The sequence below is a fragment of the Heterodontus francisci genome, chromosome 27 (genome assembly GCF_036365525.1).
Source record: "Heterodontus francisci isolate sHetFra1 chromosome 27, sHetFra1.hap1, whole genome shotgun sequence".
NCBI classification, from domain to species: domain Eukaryota; kingdom Metazoa; phylum Chordata; class Chondrichthyes; order Heterodontiformes; family Heterodontidae; genus Heterodontus; species Heterodontus francisci.
In genome coordinates, this window is record NC_090397.1 from 12,539,306 (window position 1) to 12,561,598 (window position 22,293).

The following is a 22,293-nucleotide window of genomic DNA, read 5'->3' on the forward strand; positions in this document are numbered from 1 at the left end:
CGATGAAGTGCCAGCCTGGATTATGTGGTCAAATCTGTGGAGTGGGGATTGACCCTATGACCTTCTAACTCAGAGCCATGGCTAGCACCTGAGACATGATGTATCTCTGCAGGTTACTGACCTGTGTTCTTCAGTTTCCTATTTCACTGTGTGGGTTGGGAGTTAATAGGTCATAATAATTCTGAGGTCAGGTTTGAAAGTTACTGAAAGAAATAGTTGTGGCCTAAGAAGTTGTATTGCTTTGCAGCAGATGGCATAACGTTTAGCACAGCTTTTGTGTTCAAGTGCTAATTCATTATTTATTTATTGTTTTTATTCATTCATGGGATGTGGGCGTCGCTGGCTAGGCCAGTATTTATTGCCCATCCCAGTTGCCCTTGAGAAGATGGTGGTGAGCTGCCTTCTTGAACCGCTGCAGTCCATGTGAGGTAGGTACACCCACAGTGCTGTTAGGAAGGGAGTTCCAGGATTTTGACCCAATGACAGTGAAGAAACAGCGATATAGTTCCAAGTCAGGATGGTGTGTGACTTGGAGGGGAACTTGCAGGTGGTGGTGTCCCCATGCATTTTCTGCCCTTGTCTTTCTAGTTGGTAGAGGTTGCGGGTTTGGAAGGTGCTGTCTAAGGAGCCTTGGTGCATTGCCGCAGTGCATCTTGTAGAGGGTACACACTGCTGCCACTGTGCGTCAGAGGTGGAGGGAGTGAATGTTTGCAGATGGGGTGCCGATCAAGCGGGCTGCTTTGTCCTGGATGGTGTCGAGCTTCTTGAGTGTTGTTGGAGCTGCACCCATCCAGGCAAGTGGAAAGTATTCAATCACACTCCTGACTTGTGCCTTGTAGATGGTGGACAGGCTTTGGGGAGTCAGGAGATGAGTTACTCACCTCAGGATTCCTAGTTTCTGACCTGCTCTTGTTTCCACGGTATTTATATGGCTACTCCAGTTCAGTTTCTGGTCAATGGTAGCCCCTAGGCTGTTGATAGTGGGGGATTCAGCGATTATAATGCCATTGAATGTCAAGGGGAGATGGTTAGATTCTCTCTTGTTGGAGATGGTCATTGCCTGGCACTTGTGTGGTGCGAATGTTACTTGCCACTTATCAGCCCAAGCCTGGATATTGTCCAGGTCTTGCTGCATTTCTACATGGACTGTTTCAGTATCTGAGGAGTCGCGAATGGTGCTGAACATTGTGCAATCATCAGCGAACATCCCCACTTCTGACCTTATGATTGAAGGAAGGTCATTGATGAAGCAGCTGAAGATGGTTGGGCCTAGGAAACTACCCTGAGGAACTCCTGCAGTGATGTCCTGGAGCTCAGATGATTGACCAACAACCACAACCATCTTCCTTTGCGCTAGGTATAACTCCAGCCAGCGGAGGGTTTCCCCCCCGATTCCCATTGACTCCAGTTTTGCTAGGGCTCTTTGATGCCATACTCGGTCAAATGCTGTCTTGATATCATGGGCAGTCACTCTCACCTCACCTCTTGAGTTCAGCTCTTTTGTCCATGTTTGAACCGAAGCTGTGATTATTGCTTTGTTGCAATCTTCCTTTTCTAAAAAAAAATCAACTTAATTTGTAGTCAGAATGATAGATCTGTGTTTTCTGCCAGTTTGGAGAGATCTACAGCATGCAGTGTTAGGACATATTCTTTTTCCATGCATTTCCCACAAGTGGAAGGGTTTCCTTCTGGAAATGTGATCCCAGATATTTTGCATACAATAGCAAATCCCAGATTGTAGGGAGCATGGGCTTGCTTTGGATGCTAACCTTTGTGGTGAGTGCAAATAAAGAAGTAACTATGAAGATAACAATGATAATTAAAACCACAACACAGACTAAATACTGAGAAGCTTTAACTCTGTCTCCAAATCTAAACAAATCCCAAGTATATCCACCAAAACTCAACAGGTTGTAAATTGATTTCACAAAAAAAGGACAAAAGGAAGGGTTAGAAAAGGGAGATGATCTGCTTCAAAGAAACCCTGGAGTGAAGGAGAAACTACCACTGGGAATGTCCGGGTCAGCTTTGGCATACACCTTGTTGACATGGTTTACCTGGAAATACTGTTTAAGTTATGATAGCCGATTGGGGAACCCTGAAGTAATTCCTGGAGTACGTGTCTTCTAAGTTGGAAAAGTCTGTCACTTTGTGTAAAAGAGAGCTTATTGACTGTGGCGCCGGGAACCAAGCAATACGCTTTTCCTTGCTTTTCTTTGCCCCACCATTAGCGGCTATGCTTAGGCCCTAAAGCTCTGGAATTCCTCCCTCAATCCCTTTGCCTCTCTCTCCTCCTTTAAACACTCCTTGAAACCTACCTCTTTAGCCACCTGACCTAATATCTCCTCCTTTGGCTGCGTGTCAACTTTTATTTTTGTCCGATTACTCTCCTGTGAAACACCTTGAGACGTTTTCCTGTTTCAAAGACGCCATATAAATGCAATTGGGTTGAGGAATGAGACTAAGTGGGTAGCCCTTTCAAAGAGCACAGGTGTGATGGATCATGTTTTCTACTACGATTATAGGATTTGTGGCCTAGTTTCCTATGGGAAGGACCAGCTTGTGTAGTTGATAATGGTCAATGTGGAGGATGGAATGGTGTCCCCAGGTTGCTGAATGGAGGGAAAGTCTCTGATTTCGTTGGGCAGAAAGCAGAGTTGGTTTTTCAGGAAAGGTCAATGGCCTCCCTTATTTGTATTTAACCTCCATGATTAAAAACCTGTCACAGTTTTAAAAATAAAATTGAACGGTTGTAAGGATCATATTTTTCATTCTTTTGGTTTAAATAACCTCACTAAAAATTTTGTTTGAAAAGGAGTTGCCGACTGGGTAAGAATGTAAAAGAGCGGCAACTTATCCTCTGTGGTAAGTGCATCAGGCGTGTGGTGACATGCACTAGAGTGTTGTTATCTTCTGTGTATTTTCACTCGAACAATGATTGACGATCATTTTGAAAGTGAAATTAGTAAACAGATAAAGGAAGTATTGAATGTCGGCCATGGCTGAGGTTGTGTGTTCACGCCCCATCCTAGAGACTTGAGTACAAAATTCCAGGCTGACGCTCCAGTGTAGTACTGAGGGGGTGCCACTTCTTGGCAGAGACCTTAAACCAAGGCCCTGCCCTGTCTGCCCTCTCGGCTGGATGTGAAAGCTCCCAGGGCTTTACTCAAAGCAGAATATTTCCTGGTGTCCTAGCCAATGTTCATTCCACAACCAACATCATAAAAACAGACTATCTGGCCGTTATCACATTGCTGTTTGTGGGATCTTGTTGTGCATTTTGTAGGATAAAACTGGTGAGATCAAAACTTAAGAAAATCATGAGTAGCTTAGATGCACACCTGTTTGGGACTGGATCCAACAAGCCCAGAATGTTTCCATTCTTTTTCCTTGTTTTCGGTCAGTTGATCTGAGGAAAGGTGGCATTTTGGCAATTGGCCTCAGTACCAGTGGGGGCAGAGGGCTTTAAAAATGGATCTACCAGCCAGGCTAATCCTGATTTCCTAGTGGTCACATCTCTCAGCCGAGGTCTCTCATGATTGAATAGCTGGCTTATTTTTGGCTTGACTGGAGAATTGTTGTTTCTTAGAGCACTGAGGGTGATTTATGATAGTATTTTTCACCCTGTTTTTACCTTAGCTGTTTGAATTTCCTCCCAGCATGTTCTGGTTCAGTACTTGGAGTCTTTCTCAAGGATTGCCAATCTATGCAATTTATGAGCAATGACACAAACTTTGTTCCACATCAAAAGATTGGGATTATTAATCAGAAAGGAAGGCTCATTGCACAGGTTGAAACAGCGGACAAGCACCACAATAAATAACAAAATCGGGAAGTACAATTGAGCTGCAGTGTGAAGCCCAGGAACACTTAAGATAATAAAATTGCAGAATGATACAACACAGAAAAGGCCATTCGGCCCATCGTGCCTGCACCAGCTGGCTGTTAATACTGTACATGCTATCCAGTTAGATCACTCCCCTGCCCTTTCCTCAAAGCCCTGAAAATGTTTTGTTTTCAAGTATTTATCCAATTCCCTTTTGAAAGTTACAATGGAATTAGCTTCCACCACCCTTGCAGGTCATCATAACATGCTGTGTAAAATATTTTTCTCTTCATCTGCCCCTTGATTCTTTTACCAATTATCTGTAAAGCTGTGTCTTCTGCTTACTGACCCTCCTAACAGTGAAATGTAGACTTTTGGTTTTGCCACATTGTGTTTTGAATTAATTTGTTTTTGTAATCTACTTATCTGACCAGCACTGCAATGGCAACAATGCTTGACGTCATAGGTACATCAGCTGTTTTGATAAATGATAAGTCCATACAGATAGCAATAAATCATGTAGGCAGTACAGGAATGGGTACTTCCCGGTCTCAATCCCTGCTTATTTACTGTGCCGCTGCTAATACTGCCCTGCAGACAGTAAGAATATGGTTGTTGGAGGCCAATCATCTCAGTCCCAGGACATTGTTGCAGGAATTCCTCAGGGTAGTGTCCTAGGCCCAACCATTTTCAGCTGCTTCATCAATGATCGTCCCTCCATCGTCAAGTCAGAATTGGTGATGTTCGCTGATTGTACGATTTTCAGTACTATTCATGACTCCTCAGATACTGAAGCAGTCCGTGTACATATGCAACAACACCTGGACAACATTCAGGTGTGATAAGGTGCAAGTAACAGTCGCGCCACACAAGTGCCAGGCAGTGACCATCTCCAACGAGAGAATCTAACCATCTGTCCTTGATATTCAATGGCATTACTATCACTGAATCCCCCATTGTCAACATCCTGGGGGGTACCATTGACTAGAAACTAAACTGAACCAGCCATATAAATACTGTAGCTACAAGAGTAGGTCAGAGGTTGGGAATTCTGCGGTGAGTAACTCCCCTCCTGACTCCCAAAAGCCTGTCCACCATCTACAAGGCACAAGTCAGGAGTGTGATAGAATACTCTCCACTTGCCTGGATAAGTGTAGCTCCAACAACACTCAAGAAGCTCGACACCATCCAGAAGAAAGCAGCCCACTTGATTGGCACCCCATTCACCACCTTCAACATTCACTCCCTCCAGCACTGATCCACTGCAGCAATGCACCAAGGCTCTTTGACAGCACCTTCCTAACCCGCGACATCTACCACCTAGAAGGACAAGGGCAGCAGGTGCATGGGAACACCACCACCTGCAAGTTCCCCTCCAGGTCACACACCATCCTGACTTGGAACTATATCACCATTCCTTCACTGTTGCTGGGTCAAAATCCTGGAACTCCCTTCCTAACAGCACTGTGGGTGTACCTACCCAATATGGACTGCAGCGGTTGAAGAAGGCAGCTCACCACCACCTTCTCGAGGGCAATTAGGGATGGGCAATAAATGCTGGCCTGGCCAGTGATGCTCACATCCCATGAATGAATAAAAAGAAATAGCTCAGGATTACTTTCCCTCTGAATATTCATTCTGTCCTAGATTTTTCACTTGGAAGTCCAGCGTGCTTCCAGTAGAGAATGCTCTGTCTCGAGAGAATTGCAGCTGTTCCTTCTAGATGCATACTAACTTTCCATTCTGCCTCTATATAAGCTTTAACATCCTGCATCCCTGGTACAGGACAGGATGTTGATTTATCATCCAATTAACTGGCTGTAATTCAATGCTTTCCTTTCATCAGGCTCCCAATTCCTTTTTAGTAAACTCCAAATTCAACATCGCAAAATGTGATAGCTGAGAACTGAATCCGAAATTTGCGAAGACCAATTTTTAAAAAAAGTAGATACAAACACAGGTACCAGTTGGTCCATCTCACCAAACGTTCGCAAGAATTGATGACTCTCAGCACTCAGTTTAGGCAATTACTGCTTCTTGCATCTACTGTTTGGTTCATCAGTAAGCCAGGATTTGTTTCAGCAATAAAAACATGAAATGCTGGAAATACTCAGCAGGTCTGGCAGCATCTGTGGAGAGAGAAGCAGAGTTAACGTTTCAGGTCAGTGACCCTTCATCAGAACTGGCAAATATTAGAAATCTAAAAGGTTATAAGCAAGTAAAGCGGGAGTGGGCAAGAGATAACAAAGGAGAAGGTGTAGATAGGACAAGGTCACACAATAGCTGACCAGAAGGTCGTGGAGCAAAGGCAAACAATATGTTAATGGTGTGTTGAAAGACAAAGCAATTGTACAGATAGGGTGTTAATGGACTGAAAATTGAACAGCCGCAAGTACAAACATGAAAAAAAAACTGGGTAAGCAAATTGAAAAACTAAGATGAAATAAAATAAAATAAACACAAAAAGAAAGGAAGAAGAGAAAATAACTAAAAATAAAAGTAAAATGGGGGGCCCATCATGCTCTGAGGTTATTGAACTCAGTGTTCAGTCCGGCAGGCTGTAGCGTGCCTAATCGGTAAATGAGATGCTGTTCCTCGAGCTTGCGTTGATGTTCACTGGAACACTGCAGCAATCCCAGGACAGAGATATGAGCATGAGAGCAGAGGGGAGTGTTGAAATGGCAAGCAACCGGAAGCTCGGGGTCCTGCTTGCGGACTGAGTGGAGGTGTTCTGCAAAGCGGTCACCCAGTCTGCGTTTGGTCTCCCCAGTGTAGAGGAGACCACATTGTGAGCAGCAAAAACAGTATACTACATTGAAAGAAATACAAGTAAATCGCTGCTTCACCTGAAAGGAGTGTTTGGGCCTGGGATAGTGAGGAGTGAGGAGGTAAATGGGCAGGTATTACACCTCCTCCGATTGCAGGGGAAGTTGCCATGGGAAGGGGACGAGGTGGAGGGGGTAATGGAGGAGTGGACCAGGGTGTCACGGAGGGATCGATCCCTTCAGAATGCTGACAGGGAAGGGAGGGGAAGATGCATTTGTTAGTGGCATCACGCTGGAGGTGGCGGAAATGGCGGAGGATGATCCTTTGGAACTGGAGGCTGGTGGGGTGGAAAGTGAGGACAAGGGGAACCCCGTGGCGGTTCTGAGAGGGAGGGGAAGGGGTGAAGGTAGAGGTGCAGGAAATGGGCCGGGCACGGTCAATGGCTCTGTCAACCACAGTGGGAGGGAATCCTCGGTTGAGGAAAAAGGAAGACATATCAGAAGCACTGTAATGGAAGGTAGCATCATCAGAGCAGATGCGTCGGAGACGGAGAAACTGGGAGAATGGAATGGAGTCCTTACAGGAGGCAGGGTGTGAAGAAGTGTAGTCGAGGTAGCTGTGGGATTCGGTGGGCTTATAATGGATATTAGTAGACAGCCTATCACTAGAGATGGAGACAGAGAAGTCAAGGAAGGGAAGGGAAGTGTCAGAGATGGACCATGTAAAGGTGAGAGAAGGGTGGAAATTAGAAGCAAAGTTGATAAAGTTTTCCAGTTCGGGGCAATTGCAGGAAACGGCACCGATACAGTCATCAATGTACCGGAAAAAGAGTTGGGGGAGGGGGCCTGAGTAGGACTGGAACAAGGAATGTTCGACATATCCCACAAAAAGACAGGCATAACTAGGACCCATGCGGGTACCAATAACAATACCTTTCACTTGAAGGAAGTGAGTGGAGTTGAAGGAGAAGTTGTTCAATGTGAGATCAAGTTCAGCCAGGCGGAGGTGAATGGTAGTGGATGGGGACTGGTTGGGCCTCTGTTCAAGGAAGAAGCGGAGAGCCCTCAAACCATCCTGGTGGGGGATGGAGGTGTAGAGAGATTGGACGTCCACAGTGAAGAGGAGGCAGTTGGGGACAAGAAACTAGAAATTGTCAAAATAATGTAGGGCGTCAGAAGAGTCACGGATGTAGGTGGGAAGAGACTGGACCAGCGGAGAAAAGATAGAGTCAAGATAGGAAGAAATAAGTTCAGTGGGGCAAGAGCAGGCTGAAATGATGGGTCTGCCGGGACAGTCCTGTTTGTGGACTTTGGGAAGGAGGTACACACCATTAACATATTGTTTGCCTTCGCTTCATGACCTTCTGGTCAACTATTCTGTGACCTTGTCCTATCTACACCTTCTCCTTTGTTATCTCTTGCCCCACCCCCACTTGCTTATAACCTTTTACATTTTTAATATTTGCCAGTTCTGAAGAAGGGTCTCTGACCTGAAACGTTAACTCTGCTTCTCTCTCCACAGATGCTGCCAGACCTGCTGAGTATTTCCAGCATTTCTTGTTTTTATTTCAGATTTCCAGCATCTGCAGTATTTTGCTTTTAATTTATTTCAGCAATGCTTGGAACACGTTACAGAAAATGTGCCAGGGTGTATATGTATTGCTTATGATATCGTAGTTGTGAGCACCACAAAAGAAGAACATGACAGGAATTTGCACATTCCCTGGTGGAAAGAGCCAGGAAAGACGGCCTCGTACCTAGCAGTAGGAAATGTGCCATAAACACAAGACACATTAACTACTTTCGCTCCATTTATTCAGACACAGGCATTAGACCAGATCCCAGCAAGATAGAGAATATCCAGTCCTTGCCAAGCCCACATGTGTGATATCGCTTTTAACAATATAAGTACTGCACACAGTACCACAGGAAGTGATGTCAGTCAGTGTGTGATCAGTTAGTTGGAGTTGAGCGAAACACCTAGTCGTACGTGTCATACAGAGCTCCCTTGTAAATACATTACCATACAAATAAAGAATCCACAGTTTATAACTACTCAACTTAAGATTGTTTGGTTCCTTATTGCTACATAAAAGCAGTAATGGAACAGACGGCAGGCCCTCTGTCCCACCGGCTGCACTTGCATCCAAAATGCCATGATCTTCATGAAAGAACACAAACGTTTGTGGGTTAGGTTCTTCAGAACTCCACAGACCAACCATGTGTGATGTGGATCTCCAGAAGTGTGGTGGAGGTCACATGAACACAATGTCTCCTCACTCTCTCATGCGGACACTCCAGTCTTGCTGTCTGTGATTATTCGGCCACCCTGGGCCTCTGCTAGCTCCAGAATCGCCTCCTCTGCCGGCATCAGAGGACATACAGATGGGATCGCACCACCAGTCCTCGATGTCTCCCTGGTGCTATGGGCCAGTTTCTCCTGCAGGCGCAAAAAGGGACACAGTTAGACCTCACACGAAGAACAACAGGACACTTGTACTAGTGGAATCCCCTTGTCCCCTGATGGACTCCCCCAAATGGCTCCTCCTCACATCTGCTCTTGGGATGTAATGGGTTGAGCTCTGAAAGAAGGTGGCCTGTCGCTGAGATGCAGCTATGTATCTGCCAGGATGTGGTGATGCCTTGCCCCCTTGTCACCATCTTTGTTGTCACTCCCTCCCTATGTAGCAGTCCCTCCCACATAGCCACATGCAAGCCCCAAAGAGGAGATAGGTATGGAAGGCTCACCTTGACAGAGCAAAGGAGGTCATTGACCCTCTTGTGGCACTGGACCTTCGTCCCGGGAGGTTGGGGGTGACCCCACAGCTGCTGACCTCCTCTGTGATCTCCATCCAGGCTTGCTTGGTTGGACGGGAGGGTCTCTTCTTGCCACCTCTTGGAAAGAGGACCTCCAGCTTTTTCTTTGCATCCTGGAGGAGGATCTCCATTGAGGCATTGCTAAACCTTGGGGCCACCCAGTGTCTGGCCTTGGACATGGTCCCAGTTGGCTCCCGCTCATCCGTTTGGTCCGCTGTCCTGGTGCAGGGGCACAGGAATGGCAGCAGCAGTTGGGGGTGTCCAGCAGCAGTAGAGGGGGGTCCAGGAGCAACAGCAGCAGTGAGTGGGGTAGGGGGGAATGGTCCAGGAGCATTCCAGATTCACTGCGTCAGTGAAAGGCAGGCAGCAGTACAAGCAGGGCTGGCAGCATTTGAAAGATGGCACCAGCACCTGCAGTTTCAATGATCTGACACAGTCATCAATGCCTCACAGCCCGCCCTGTTCTGCAATAGGATGGCACTGCGCCTTGGATATGTTAATTGGCCAGCCGCCGCGTAATCGCAGTCAGTCAGCCAGTCGCACACACTTCCAGGGCCGCTGACAATGAGCCGACAAAATTCAGCCGACGGTGTGCAGTTCTGGGGCTGGATTTTTTTGAGCCCTCTGGTGTTGGGGGTCATGGTGTGGGGGGGCCAGGAAAATTCTTCCGGGAGAGGCCCACTACAACCCCCGACGCCAAGAAGGCCCCACTGCATTTTACCGGCGGCGGTGAGGCCTTGGTGCGGCTCCAGCTCCCCCACCCCCGCCGCTGGGTGGTGGGGCCTTCAGTTCAATCAGTCAATGAAGGTTAATGATGCAAATGAACTCACCTTATCCCAGCGGCCGTCCACGCCGAACTCCCGCGCCTTCGGGACTCCATTTGGAGTTCTGAGGTGTGACACTGGTGGGAAGGGGGGGAGGAGTGAAATTATCGTGGTAGGGAGGGGGTTAATGGGAAAAACACTTTTTATTGGCTGAGTGGATGGTGGGAAGGGGTTGAAGGACAAAGGTAACGAGGTTGGGGGGGTGGGGGGGGAAGTTCATATTGGCAGTAAAGTTTCTTTAGGGACGGTGGCCCTAAGACAAACATTGAGAGCAGGGGTGGGGGATGGGGTGGTTGTTGAAAGGGCCTTCAGCTCTTATTCAAATTTTAAAATCACATTTACAATAACATCCCTTTAAAAATTAAAATTTCCTGTAAGGGCTTGAAGCCCTTTAAAAATGGCACCAGCGCCTGCGCACTGGCGCCGGACGCTGTTGCTAGGGACGGAGCAGCCGCCCCCTCTATGTCATCAGGGATGGCCGCTCCGCCCCCTCCATTTAAAGGAGTCCCCGCGTGATATATCGCGGGGGCTCAGCGATGGCAGATCTGCGCCAGAAGACCGCCAAGATCAGAGCGCACCGCAGCGATTTGCGGCACGCTCATAAAATTCAGCCCCTGGTCCCCATATTGCACAAAGGATATTGAAGCACTGGAGAAAGTGTAGAAATAATTTCGAAGCATATTACTGGAACTGAGTGGATGCAACTCTCCGGAAAAATTGAACAGCCTGCTGATAGATCGCAGACCTGAAAGGTTAACTGTTTCTCCCTCCATCTCTACGACTCTAGCTGCTGCCTGTCCTGAGCATTTCCAGCATTTTCTGTTTTTGAATAGCCCGGGGCTCTTTTTCCCAGAAACGAGCAGTGTAAGAGACATCCTGATTGAGGTCTTTAAGATTATGAAGGGATTTGATAGCGTAGATGTGAAGAAATTGTTTTTGCTTGTGATTGAGCCATGCAGAATGGGGGATAAATATCAGATAGCCACTAACTGATCAAATAAAGAAGGAATCTCTTTATATAGAGGGTGGTGAGAATATGGAACTCGCTGTCACATGGAGTGATTTAAACAACATTGATGTAGTTAAAGGGGAGGCTTGATGCATAGATGAGGGAGGAGGGAGTAGAGGGATGGGGGCAGGGTGAGAAGAGGTAATTTAGCGTGGGAGGAGGCTCCTGTGGAGTAAAAACACCAGTTGGGCCAATCCAGATTTCTTTGATAAAAGCAAAATACTGCAGGTGCTAGAAATCTGAAATAAAAACTAGAAATCTGAAATAAAAACAAGAATTGCTGGAAATACTCAGCAGGTCTGGCAGCATCTGTGGAGAGAGAAGCAGAGTTAATGTTTCAGGTCAGTGATCTTTCATCAGGACTGGCAAATGTTAGAAATGTAATAGGTTTTAAGCAAATAAAGCAGGGGTGGGGCACGAGATAACAAAAGGGAAGGTGTTGATAGGACATGATCACAGAGAATAACTGACCAGAAGGTCATGGAGCAAAGACAAACGGTATGTTAATGTTGTGCTGAAAGACAAAGCGTTGGTGCAGAGAGGGTGTTAATTGACAGAAAAAGGAACAGCCCTGGCCCAAAGCACAAACATGAAGAAAAAACAGTGGGCAGGCACATGGTAAAAAAAAATGAATGATGGAACAAACCAAAATAAAATAAAGAAGAAAAATAACTAAAAAAATAAAAAGTGGGGCCCGTCATGTCTGAAATGATTGAACTCAATGTTCAGTCCGGTAGGCTGTAGAGTGCCTAATCACTAAATGAGATGCTGTCCCTCAAGCTTGCGTTGATGTTCACTGGAACACTGCAGCAATCCCGGATTTCTTTGAACTGTGCGGCTTGTCCACTTTCTCATATACATGTCACTGACGTGGTTCGGAATTCTTTGTCCAGATTTCCACAGGAAGAATTTGGACATGACAGGATTAATTTTGGTTTTCGCTGCCTGGATAATGAGCTGGCGTGGTGGAGGATCTGCCCGACTTTCATACCACTGAGCTCTTTTGGAATGTGTTTTGAAAGTTTGAAAGTTTACCTTAACATACCTTAACGCCGGTACTGGAGAACTTTAACTGATGAAAGATTGGATAAGCTCGGGTTGTTTTCTTTGAAACAGAGGAGGCTGAGGGGCAATTTAATTGAGGTGTATACAGTTAGGAGGTCTTGGATCGAATGGATAGGAAGGACCTAGTTCCCTTAGCAGAGAGGCCATTACTGAGGGGGCAGGGATTTAAAGTAATTGATCGAAGGATTAGAGTGGAGTTGAGAAAGTTTTCACTCAGAGGGTGAAAGGATTGTAGAAGCAGAAACCCTCATCACATTTAATATGGATATGCACTTGAAGTGCTGTAACCTATAGGGCTATGGACCAAAAGCAGGAAAGTGGGATGAGGCTGGATCACTCCTTTGTGGCCAGCACAGATACAAGGGGCTGAATGGCCTCCGTCTGTGCCATAACTTTTCATGACTAAGAGGCTTAGCTTCTCAGGACAGTCCGATGCGGGGCTTGAGATCTGCTTTAACAAGTGATGATTTCAAAGCAAGGTGGAAGTTATTTCTTTCAGATACCAAACCTAGGGCAATTAATCATCGTATCTGGTTATTCACCACGATGTCTTGTTTCATTTTTGTCACAATGGTATCCTCTGATTAAATTCTAAGATTTAAAAAAAAAATCTGTGCTCCATTACTAATTTTCCACCAACAATTTCGTCAGATTTACATGATCTGAAAAATTCCCGAAGATGTACATTTTAAAATACCAGGCAACCACTAAAAGAATATCTCGGAAATCGCACGATGCTTCTAAATCCATCTCCTCCTGCAACAATATGAAACCATGCAGAAAAACGCACGCTAATGTAAGATATCAGTTCCAGTGAAGTTAAAGCAAAATACTTCTGAAAAAATGAAGGTGGACTGGCAAGTGAAAAAATAAAGACTGGCATTAATATCGTGTCTTTCATGACCTCATCAACAAACTGTTCAGTCTTTCCTCGCATCACCATGGCTGCTCCTCGGGAAACCAATCCTTTCCATCTTGCACCAGATTATTTACTTACAAGTTTTTGAGAGCACTGCAGGAATACTTCTAAAAGTGTTGTTTTCCTATATCCTTTGGTGAGGTTTGTGTACTTTACCCTATCAGGCTTGAGTGGGTCTTTTCTTCTTTTCTTTTGGGCCTCCTTATCTCGAGAGACAATGGATACGCGTCTGGAGGTGGTCAGTGGTTTGTGAAGCAGCGCCTGGAGTGGCTATAAAGGCCAATTCTGGAGTGACAGGCTCTTCCACAGGTGCTGCAGAGAAATTTGTTTGTTGGGGCTGTTGCACAGTTGGCTCTCCCCTTGCGCCTCTGTCTTTTTTCCTGCCAACTACTAAGTCTCTTCGACTCGCCACAATTTAGCCCTGTCTTTATGGCTGCCCGCCAGCTCTGGCGAATGCTGGCAACTGACTCCCACGACTTGTGATCAATGTCACACGATTTCATGTCGCGTTTGCAGACGTCTTTATAACGGAGACATGGACGGCCGGTGGGTCTGATACCAGTGGCGAGCTCGCTGTACAATGTGTCTTTGGGGATCCTGCCATCTTCCATGCGGCTCACATGGCCAAGCCATCTCAAGCGCCGCTGACTCAGTAGTGTGTATAAGCTGGGGATGTTGGCCACTTCAAGGACTTCTGTGTTGGAGATATAGTCCTGCCACCTGATGCCAAGTATTCTCCGAAGGCAGCGAAGATGGAATGAATTGAGACGTCGCTCTTGGCTGGCATACGTTGTCCAGGCCTCGCTGCCGTAGAGCAAGGTACTGAGGACTTGAGTGGGTACGGTACTGGTAAGGCCTCAGGTCTGTGCTGTCTCAAGAATTTAACATTTGTAATGAATTCACCCAGTTTTTCCCCGTTGTGGTGCCTGTGCATATTGCCTTTGATGTAACATGACTTTCAAAGATGGTATGCTTATTCCAAACTCAATGGGTGAGCTGCACGTAACTCACTTCCAGTATGTTTCTATCGTAACAGCAAAAATGTAGAACAAGGGTTTCCTCCAGGCTCTCTGAGCGAGTGCTAGGTCATTAAGGAAGTCTTTGTCTAGCTACATGTCAACAATGGAGCACCTTCCAAGGATGTATAGACTGAGTGCCAACTCGTGTGTGGAGAGATGGTGTCGAAGACTTCCGGGAACAAAAGGTGTCTCTTCCAGCATTCGCCAAAAACTGGTGACTAAGGCCTGATATCAGCCAACAGCTGCTCTGTGACTGAGGTGTCTAAGTCGTTGGTTGCTGCTATAGCAGAATTAACTTCACTAGACTAGGATGTTGACCCTCCCAATCAACAATAGTCACGTTTTGGAGTTATCTTTCGACTGATGGCACCTAGCATTGACCATCCACTTGCAAAGTTAGGAGCAGGCCATTCTCTGAGAACCCAGCGATCAAGAAATTAGTGTTTCTTAGGCCTATGAAAAAGAAAAAAAATGTCATTTATATAGCACCTTTCACAACCTCAAGGCTTTTCCAAAGAACTTTACAGCCAATGTAGTACTGTGTTGCAGTGTAGTCACTGTTGTCGGAAATGCGGAATCTTATGCACAGCAAATTGAAACAGTATTTCAATCCAGAGAGTTTTAAAAGATGCTGTAGTCAGAGGGTACTTGTTGGTAAAGGATCACATTTTCTGACGCGTGCAAATATAAGTTTTAAAAGGGAGACAGCCTTTCATTTTGAAAAAATCTTGGTTTTTTTGCATTCTGCCAATACTTTGTTTGGATTTGAGGCTGTTCTTTAGTCTGTTAAATGCAAAAGGCCTTTTAGTAGGTTGCTGCGAACAGATGGAGTTTGGATATTGGGTCAGTTTCACCGTATTGGGAAAAATCCAGCCTCTTGGTTAAGATGCAATAACTTATCTGTAAAGTGTATATGGATAACTGGTTTGGTCATTCATTGCAAACCTGGCTGGATTATATAAAGCACGATCAGGTCCAAACTGCTCACGATTCCAGGATCATCCTGCACCACCTTACAAGGTCATCCTTTTAAAAGGATGAATAGTAAATATTACAAAATGTAACGCTGCTTTCAGTTTATAACATAACACATGGCTTTGCAATCTTGGATCTAATCATGTGTGATAATTGAATAGATAATACTGAGGTTTATTGTGTCTAATGTAACTTGTTGCATAAAAGGTATTTGTTGCTGTATGGAAAATAGCCAATACAATAATCTGAATGTACAGCTTGGAATGAGAATTAATACATATGTACAATTCTGCATGCATTCCTTTTCCTGTGTTTAGTTGAAATGCACTTGAAACGCCATAGCATACAAGGCTACGGGCCAAGTGCTGGAAAATGGGATTAGAATAGATAGGTGCTTGATGACTGGCACAGACACAATGGGCTGAAGGGCCTGTTTCTGTGCTGTATAACTCTATGACTCTATATTAGTTTTTCCTGTGCCCTGGTCTACATTCCCCCCACAGCAGGCTGTTCACCCTGTACATTCCTCCTAAGACATTAAAATCAAGCTAATATTTTAATAGAAGTTCTTTTCTTTTTTTTTACTTTGATTCCATTGTGGATCATGGTTTAGCTGAGAAAGCAGATTACTTGTTCTCAAGCCTACCTTGCCGCCTGAATAGAGTTGATCAGTTGCAGATGTGTGACACACCCTCAATTTTTATGTTTCCCCTTTCACTGTGCAAAAGCCTCCAGTGAATTGTTACCTTTGCGTAGTAATTTGGCCAAGATGTGGATCTCCCAGGGTGTTGTCTATAGCTCGGTGATAATCCTCTTGCCTCTGAGTCAGATGGTTGTGTGTTCATGTTTCACTTCAAAGCCCAAAATGTGGCCTGACACTTCTGTGCAGTACTGAGGGAGTGCTGCACTGTTGGGCGTGCTGACTTTTGGATGTGACGATCAAACGAGGCCACATCTGCCTGTTCTGGTGGCAATACAAAAGTAGGGGGAGTTCTCCTGGTTTCTGACCAAAATCCATTCCTCAACCAACATCACCAAAAGAAGTCATCTGGACTTTTATCACGTTGCTGTTTGTGGGATCTTGCTATGTGTTGCCACATTTCCCTGTATTAAAATAGTCACTATGCTGCAAAAATAAAATGCTCTGGGGTTCTGAAGATGTGAAAGGTGTAAGTTGTTTTATTTGTTCTTATTGCTGATAGTATGTTTTCTTTCTCTTTCTCTCTCTCTCTCTATTTGTGTGTGCATGTCTATGTGTGATATGTATATATAATGTATATATAATGTATATACAGATCTCAACCCTGTTTTGTTTCTGTTGATTGCACTATCTGTACAAGAGCAATTGAGGTAAATCCTTTCATTGCTTTCACCAATGTGCAGCAAAATCTAACTGCCAGAACACTACTTGCATTCCAGAAATAGTTCCTCAGTCAAGCCACGGGCGTTTATCCATACTTAGAAAATAGTTTTCATTTCTGCAGGAGTAAAATTAAAACTTTACATCCCTCAATATAAGATTCATTTCTAGTTTTCCAAGTGTCACACCTTATTTAAAGTTGCTAACTGCAAGAAAGAAATGAGCAATTGAAAGCAAACAGCAAGAGAGAAGCTGAGTTAGCCAAGTCTCAGTCTGGATATACAGTTGCAACACTTTTTTTTGCTTTGGGCTCTGATTAATTCACTAACTATCGTACTCAATGTTCCAAGGCGCTTCACAGGACTGTTATCAAGCAGAATTTGACACTGAGACGCATGAGGTAATAGGACAAGTGAGCAAAGACTTGTTCTAAGAGGTAGGTTTTAAGGAGTGGCTTAAAAGAGGAGCGAGAGGTCGAGGAGCGAAAAGGTTTAGGGAGGGAATTCCAGAGCTTGGGGCTGAGGCAGCTGAAGGCTCGGCCACCAATTGGTGGAGTGATTCAAATTGGGGATGCTCGAGAGGCCAGATTGGAGGAGCACAGATATCTCGGAGGGTTGTGGAGCTGGAACAAGTTACAGAGATAGTGGGGGTGGGGGGTGAGGCCATGGAGCAATTTGAAAACAAGGATGAGAATTTTAAAATTGAAGCTTTGCCAACATTTATTGCAAATCCCTAATTGCCACTTGAGAAGTTGGTGGTGAGCCCCAATCTTGAACTGCTGCACTCCACATGGTGAAGGTGAGTGCTGTTAGGGAGGGAGTTTCAGAATTTTCACTCAGTGACGATGAAGGATGCTGCTGTACTGTGGAAGCACCCTCGCCATGTGGAGGTTCAAGAAGAAGGCTCACTACCAACTTCTCAAGGAGCAGTTAAGAACCTTGAGGGGGAGCTTGGAGGTGATGATGTTCCCACATGCCTGCTGCCCTTGTCCTTCAAGATGGTAGGGGTTTGGGAGGTGTTGTCGAAAAAGCCTTTATGAATTGCTCCAGTGTATCTTGTAGATGGTATGTACTTCTGGAGGGAACGTGTAATCACCTTGCAAAAATAATCTCTAGAATAGATCAAAATAGGCATGAACTGAGTTTAGAAATGTATCTTGAACAAATTAGCGATTTTGCTCAAGGGAGACATTGAACATGCAAATATAAATGTAATGTGCTGTTTATGTAACAGAGTGCTGTGCATGGTCTGAACCAATTTTTAGAGTGCATTTATTCATCTCTTGTTATCTGGAGTTGCCTGGACTGCCAGTGCCTATTTATATACCATTTAGATATCATCCAGCGATGTCATATCATAGTGGAGTAGGACGTAATTCCATACAGCAAGGTCCCAGTCTCAGCTGAATAATGGGAAGAATGGTGCATACTGGTGCACTGAGCTTGACAATGTCAATGTTGCTAATTAACTGCAACCACTATCACTGGACTATTCTTCCATTGTACTACTGAGTTGTGCCAGCAGATCAGTGCAGCATGATCCAGGTCAACAAATCACACATTGTGCACACATGTGTGACAGTTGTATTTTTGTGGAAGGTGAAACCTTAGCACTTGCATGTATTATTGAGCAAAAATTGGTCACAGCCCTTTTTGGAGCACGAAGGTGCGTGGTCAGTAGGAACCAGGAGACCCAAGGCTGGCCCGAAATTGGGCCTCAGGCCTCACTTAAAGAAAAAAGAGAACGACTTGCATGTATACAGTTCCTTTCACAACTTCAGGACATCCCAAAGCATTTTGCAACCAATGAAGTACTTTTGAAATGTAGTCACTTTTGCAATGTAGGGAACACCACAGCCAATTTGGGCACAGCAAGCTCCCACAAACAGCAATGTGATAATGATCAGATCATCTGATTTATTGGTTGGTTTTAAGGATAAATATTGACCAGCACACCGGAAAGAACTCCACTGTCATTCTTCTTCGAAATAGTGTCATGGGATCTTTTATGCTCACCAAAGAGGGCAGATGGGGCCTTGGTTTAATGTCTCATCCAAAAGACGGCACTCCCAACAGTGCAGCACTCCCTCAGTACTGCACTGGAATGTCAGCCTAGATTTTGTGCTAACGTCTCTGAAGTGGGACGTGAACCCAAGACCTTCTGATTCAGGTGAGTGTTGCCACTGAGCTGCTGTTGGTGCCTATCATGCCCCCGTGGACTGCTTGGCCATTTTAAATAGATGAATGTTAAGCTGGTTGCCTCACCTCTGTGTCCCTTGGGTAAGTCCTGGGAAGGCCAGAGTTGGGTGGCGGTGGAGTGAAGAGCAGTAATGGGGGAGGTGCTTATCGAGAGTATGTTGGAGCTGGCTGAGCAGGTACTGAAGCACAGCACCTTCTCCGCTCATCACAACCCAACTTCAGCTAGCGGACCCAAAACAGGACCCTAACAAGATATGTAAATGATGAGCCTAATGCCTGTTATAAGTGGTTGACAGGATTGGGTTGGCAACTGTGGTCGGACATATTCTTTGAGGTTTCATAACGTCACCTCCTACTGCCCCGCCTCACGCTCCCACCATTGGTCGCCCGACACATCCATCCTTGCGGCCCAATTTCTTTCCAGCCAATTAGCAAGTGAACAAACTCTCCGTTACCCCACTGGATGATTCTGGACAGCCAGTCAAAGAGTCTTTCTTTCTCATCTCCAATAATTATTTATAAATAAATACGTGTTCAAAGAATATTAAGTTTTTTTTTTGTTAATGTCTCATAATTTTTCTCTGTCCTGCAGTTTAATCTCAAATTCCTCAAGACTCCAGGACAATGATTGGTTGGCAACCCCTACGCCAGATATGTCTGAAAAAGTGGCACGACCTAAAATCAGTTCAGGCATCTTACAGGAAACCTTGGGGTGCAGGGCGTAGGTCCCCTTTGTTGGCCCTCACAGGATTGAAGTTTTCCAGATATTAAGGGGAACAGATAGGCAAGATATAGAGAAACTATTTCCAATTACCCAAGCATGTTTGATCTTAATGGGATAAACATAGGGAGGAAGACGGTGTGGGTTCAAAGCACATCTCAACATTGGCATTCATATTAGATTCCAAAGAAATATTTTTTGCTCCATTTGTTTAATAGCGGATGTCACTGTATACCTTCACCACTGGACTACATCCTTAGATTGGAATCCCTAAACTCAACACGGTGAGAGTCGGTATTAGTTCGGGGCAATGTTTTAGGAGTTTCATGCTCTGTTTACAATGCTATAACCATAAATGTGGCATGCAACTTGTAACTTAATTAGAATATTGATGCTATTAGCAATGTTCGTTAGGGCACAGGAACAGACTGTCCGCTTCAATTTTAGCAGGGAAATGGTGCCTGTTGGAGTGGAAAATTAGTCTTTATATTCAAAATATAAAACATGGAGGAAAGGTCTTTAGAATTGCTTTGCAAACAGCAGAAAATGGATCTCACAAGTCAGACTATTGCACGAGAATAACGAAGTTAACAAAATTTCAAAGCAAGTCTTTCGGAATTTCAATCACTGAATTCTCCTTTGTTTTATTTATACCAGACTGCCTTTTCAAGGTGTGTCCCATGAACCGGTATTCAGCACAGAAACAGTTCTGGAAAGCAAAGCAGTCAAAACAAGGGAATACTGAAGCTGCATTGTTGGAAAAGTTGCAGGTACCTATTGTGCTTTCTCTCTCTGGCACAGGAGTGCATGTATTTTAATCTGGGTGCTATTTTCCTGCTGTGTTAAGTTTGTTTTTTAAAAATCCTGTTAGTGAGTTGGTGCCATTGCCATGAACCCATTTAGAGTGCAGATCAGATCCAAAATGGCAGCTGTTTGAGATACAGACCTGAGGCAGATGTTCTTGTGTTCTGTTCCTGGACGTATTGGGTCACCTGAGCACAGTCAACACAGGAAAATTACATGGCAGTGGAAAATTAGATGGACTCCCTTAAAGGCATGTGCTGCTCCCCACCTGATTTTCCTGTATTCACTGAATCACAACAACAACTTGTATTTATATCGCACTTATAACATAACACAATGTCCCCAGGTTGGTTGGCATCCTTCCAGCTACGAAAGATGATGGACAAAAAATATCACGAGGTACTTCACAGGGAATTATAAAACAAGATATGACACTGAGCCACATAAGGAGATATTAGAGCAGACAGCCAAAACCTTGGTCAAAGAGGTAGGTTTTAAGGAACGTCTTAAAGGAGGAAAGAGAGGTAGAGAGCCAGAGAGGATTAAGGAGAGAATTCCAGAGCTTGGGGCCCTAGGCTGCTGAAGGCACAAGAACACAAGAAATAGGAGCAGGAGTAGACCATATGGCCCATCGAGCCTGCTCTGCCATTCAGTACGATCATGGCCGATCTTGGGCTTCAATTCCACTTTCCTGCCCACTCCCCATATCCCTTGATTCCCTGCGAGACCAAAAATCAGTCTATTCCAGCCTAACATGTACTCAATGATGGAGCATCCGCAACCCTCTGGGGTAGAGAATTCCAAAGATTCGCAACCCTTTGAGTGAAGTAATTTCTCCTCATCTCAGTCCTGAATGATTGTCCTGAGACTGTGTCCCTGTGTTCTAGATTCCCTGACCAGTGAGAACAATCTCTCAGCTTCTGCCCTATCAAGCCCTTTCAGAATCTTTTTTGTCTCAATTAGATCATCTCTCATTCTTCTGAACACAAGAGAATTTACTTAGCCTCTCATCATAGGATGACTCCCTTATCCCAGGGACCAATTTAGTAAATCTTTGCTGCACTGCCTCCAGTGCAAGTATATCCTTTCTTAAATGTGGAGACCAAAACTGCACACAGTATTACAGTGAGGTCTCACCAAAGCCCTGTACAATTTTAGTAAGACTTTTTTATTCCTGTACTCCAATCCCCTTGCAATACAGGCCAACATGCAATTTCCTTCCTAATAGCCTGCTGCATCTGCATGTTAACTTTGTGCATTCCTTGTACAAGTATCCCCAAGTCTCTCTGAACATCAACACATATCAGTTTCACACCTGTTAAAAAATATTCTGCTTTTCTATTTTTACGACCAAAGTGAACAACTTCACACTTCCCTACATTATCCTCCATTTGCCATCTTGTTTCCCACTCACTTAACCTGTCCATATCTCTTTGCAACCTCTCTACATCCTCCCTGCAGCTTACCTTTCCACCAAGCTTTGTATCATCAGCAATCTTAGAATCATTACTCTCTGTCTCTTCATCCAAGTCATTAATATAGAGTGTAAATAGCTGAGGCCCCAGCATTGATCCTTGCAGGACCCCACTTTTCACTGCCTGCCAACTTGAAAATGCCCCATTTATGCCCACTCTCTGCTTCCTGTCTGTTAACCAATCCTCTATCCACGCTAATATATTGCCCCCAACACCATGTGCCCTTATCTTGCCTATTAATCTTTTATGTGGCACCTTATCGAATGCCTTTTGAAAATCCAGGTATACTACATCTACTGGTTCCCCCTTATCTATCCTTATCATTCTCACAAAACTCGAATAAATTTGTCAAACAGGATCTCGCTTTACTAAAGCCATGCTGACTTGTTCTAATCATACTGTGCTTTTCCAAGTGCAATGTTAAGATTTCTTTAATAGTAGTTTCCAGCATCTTCCCAATAATGGATGTTAGGCTAACTGGCCTGTAGTTCCCTGTTTTCTCTCTACCTCCTTTCT

At 44.8% G+C, this 22,293-nt stretch overlaps 1 protein-coding gene across 2 annotated transcripts in view; it reads left to right on the forward strand.

Moving 5' to 3' along the window:
- Positions 1 to 22,293, forward strand: part of itpr2 (inositol 1,4,5-trisphosphate receptor, type 2) — a 308,108-nt gene that overhangs the window by 46,654 nt on the left and 239,161 nt on the right. For both annotated transcript variants that reach the window (XM_068058832.1, XM_068058834.1), the window contains exon 3: positions 20,156 to 20,268. In XM_068058832.1, the coding sequence (XP_067914933.1) occupies positions 20,156 to 20,268 (113 nt within the window). The remainder of the gene's footprint in view (positions 1 to 20,155; positions 20,269 to 22,293) is intronic.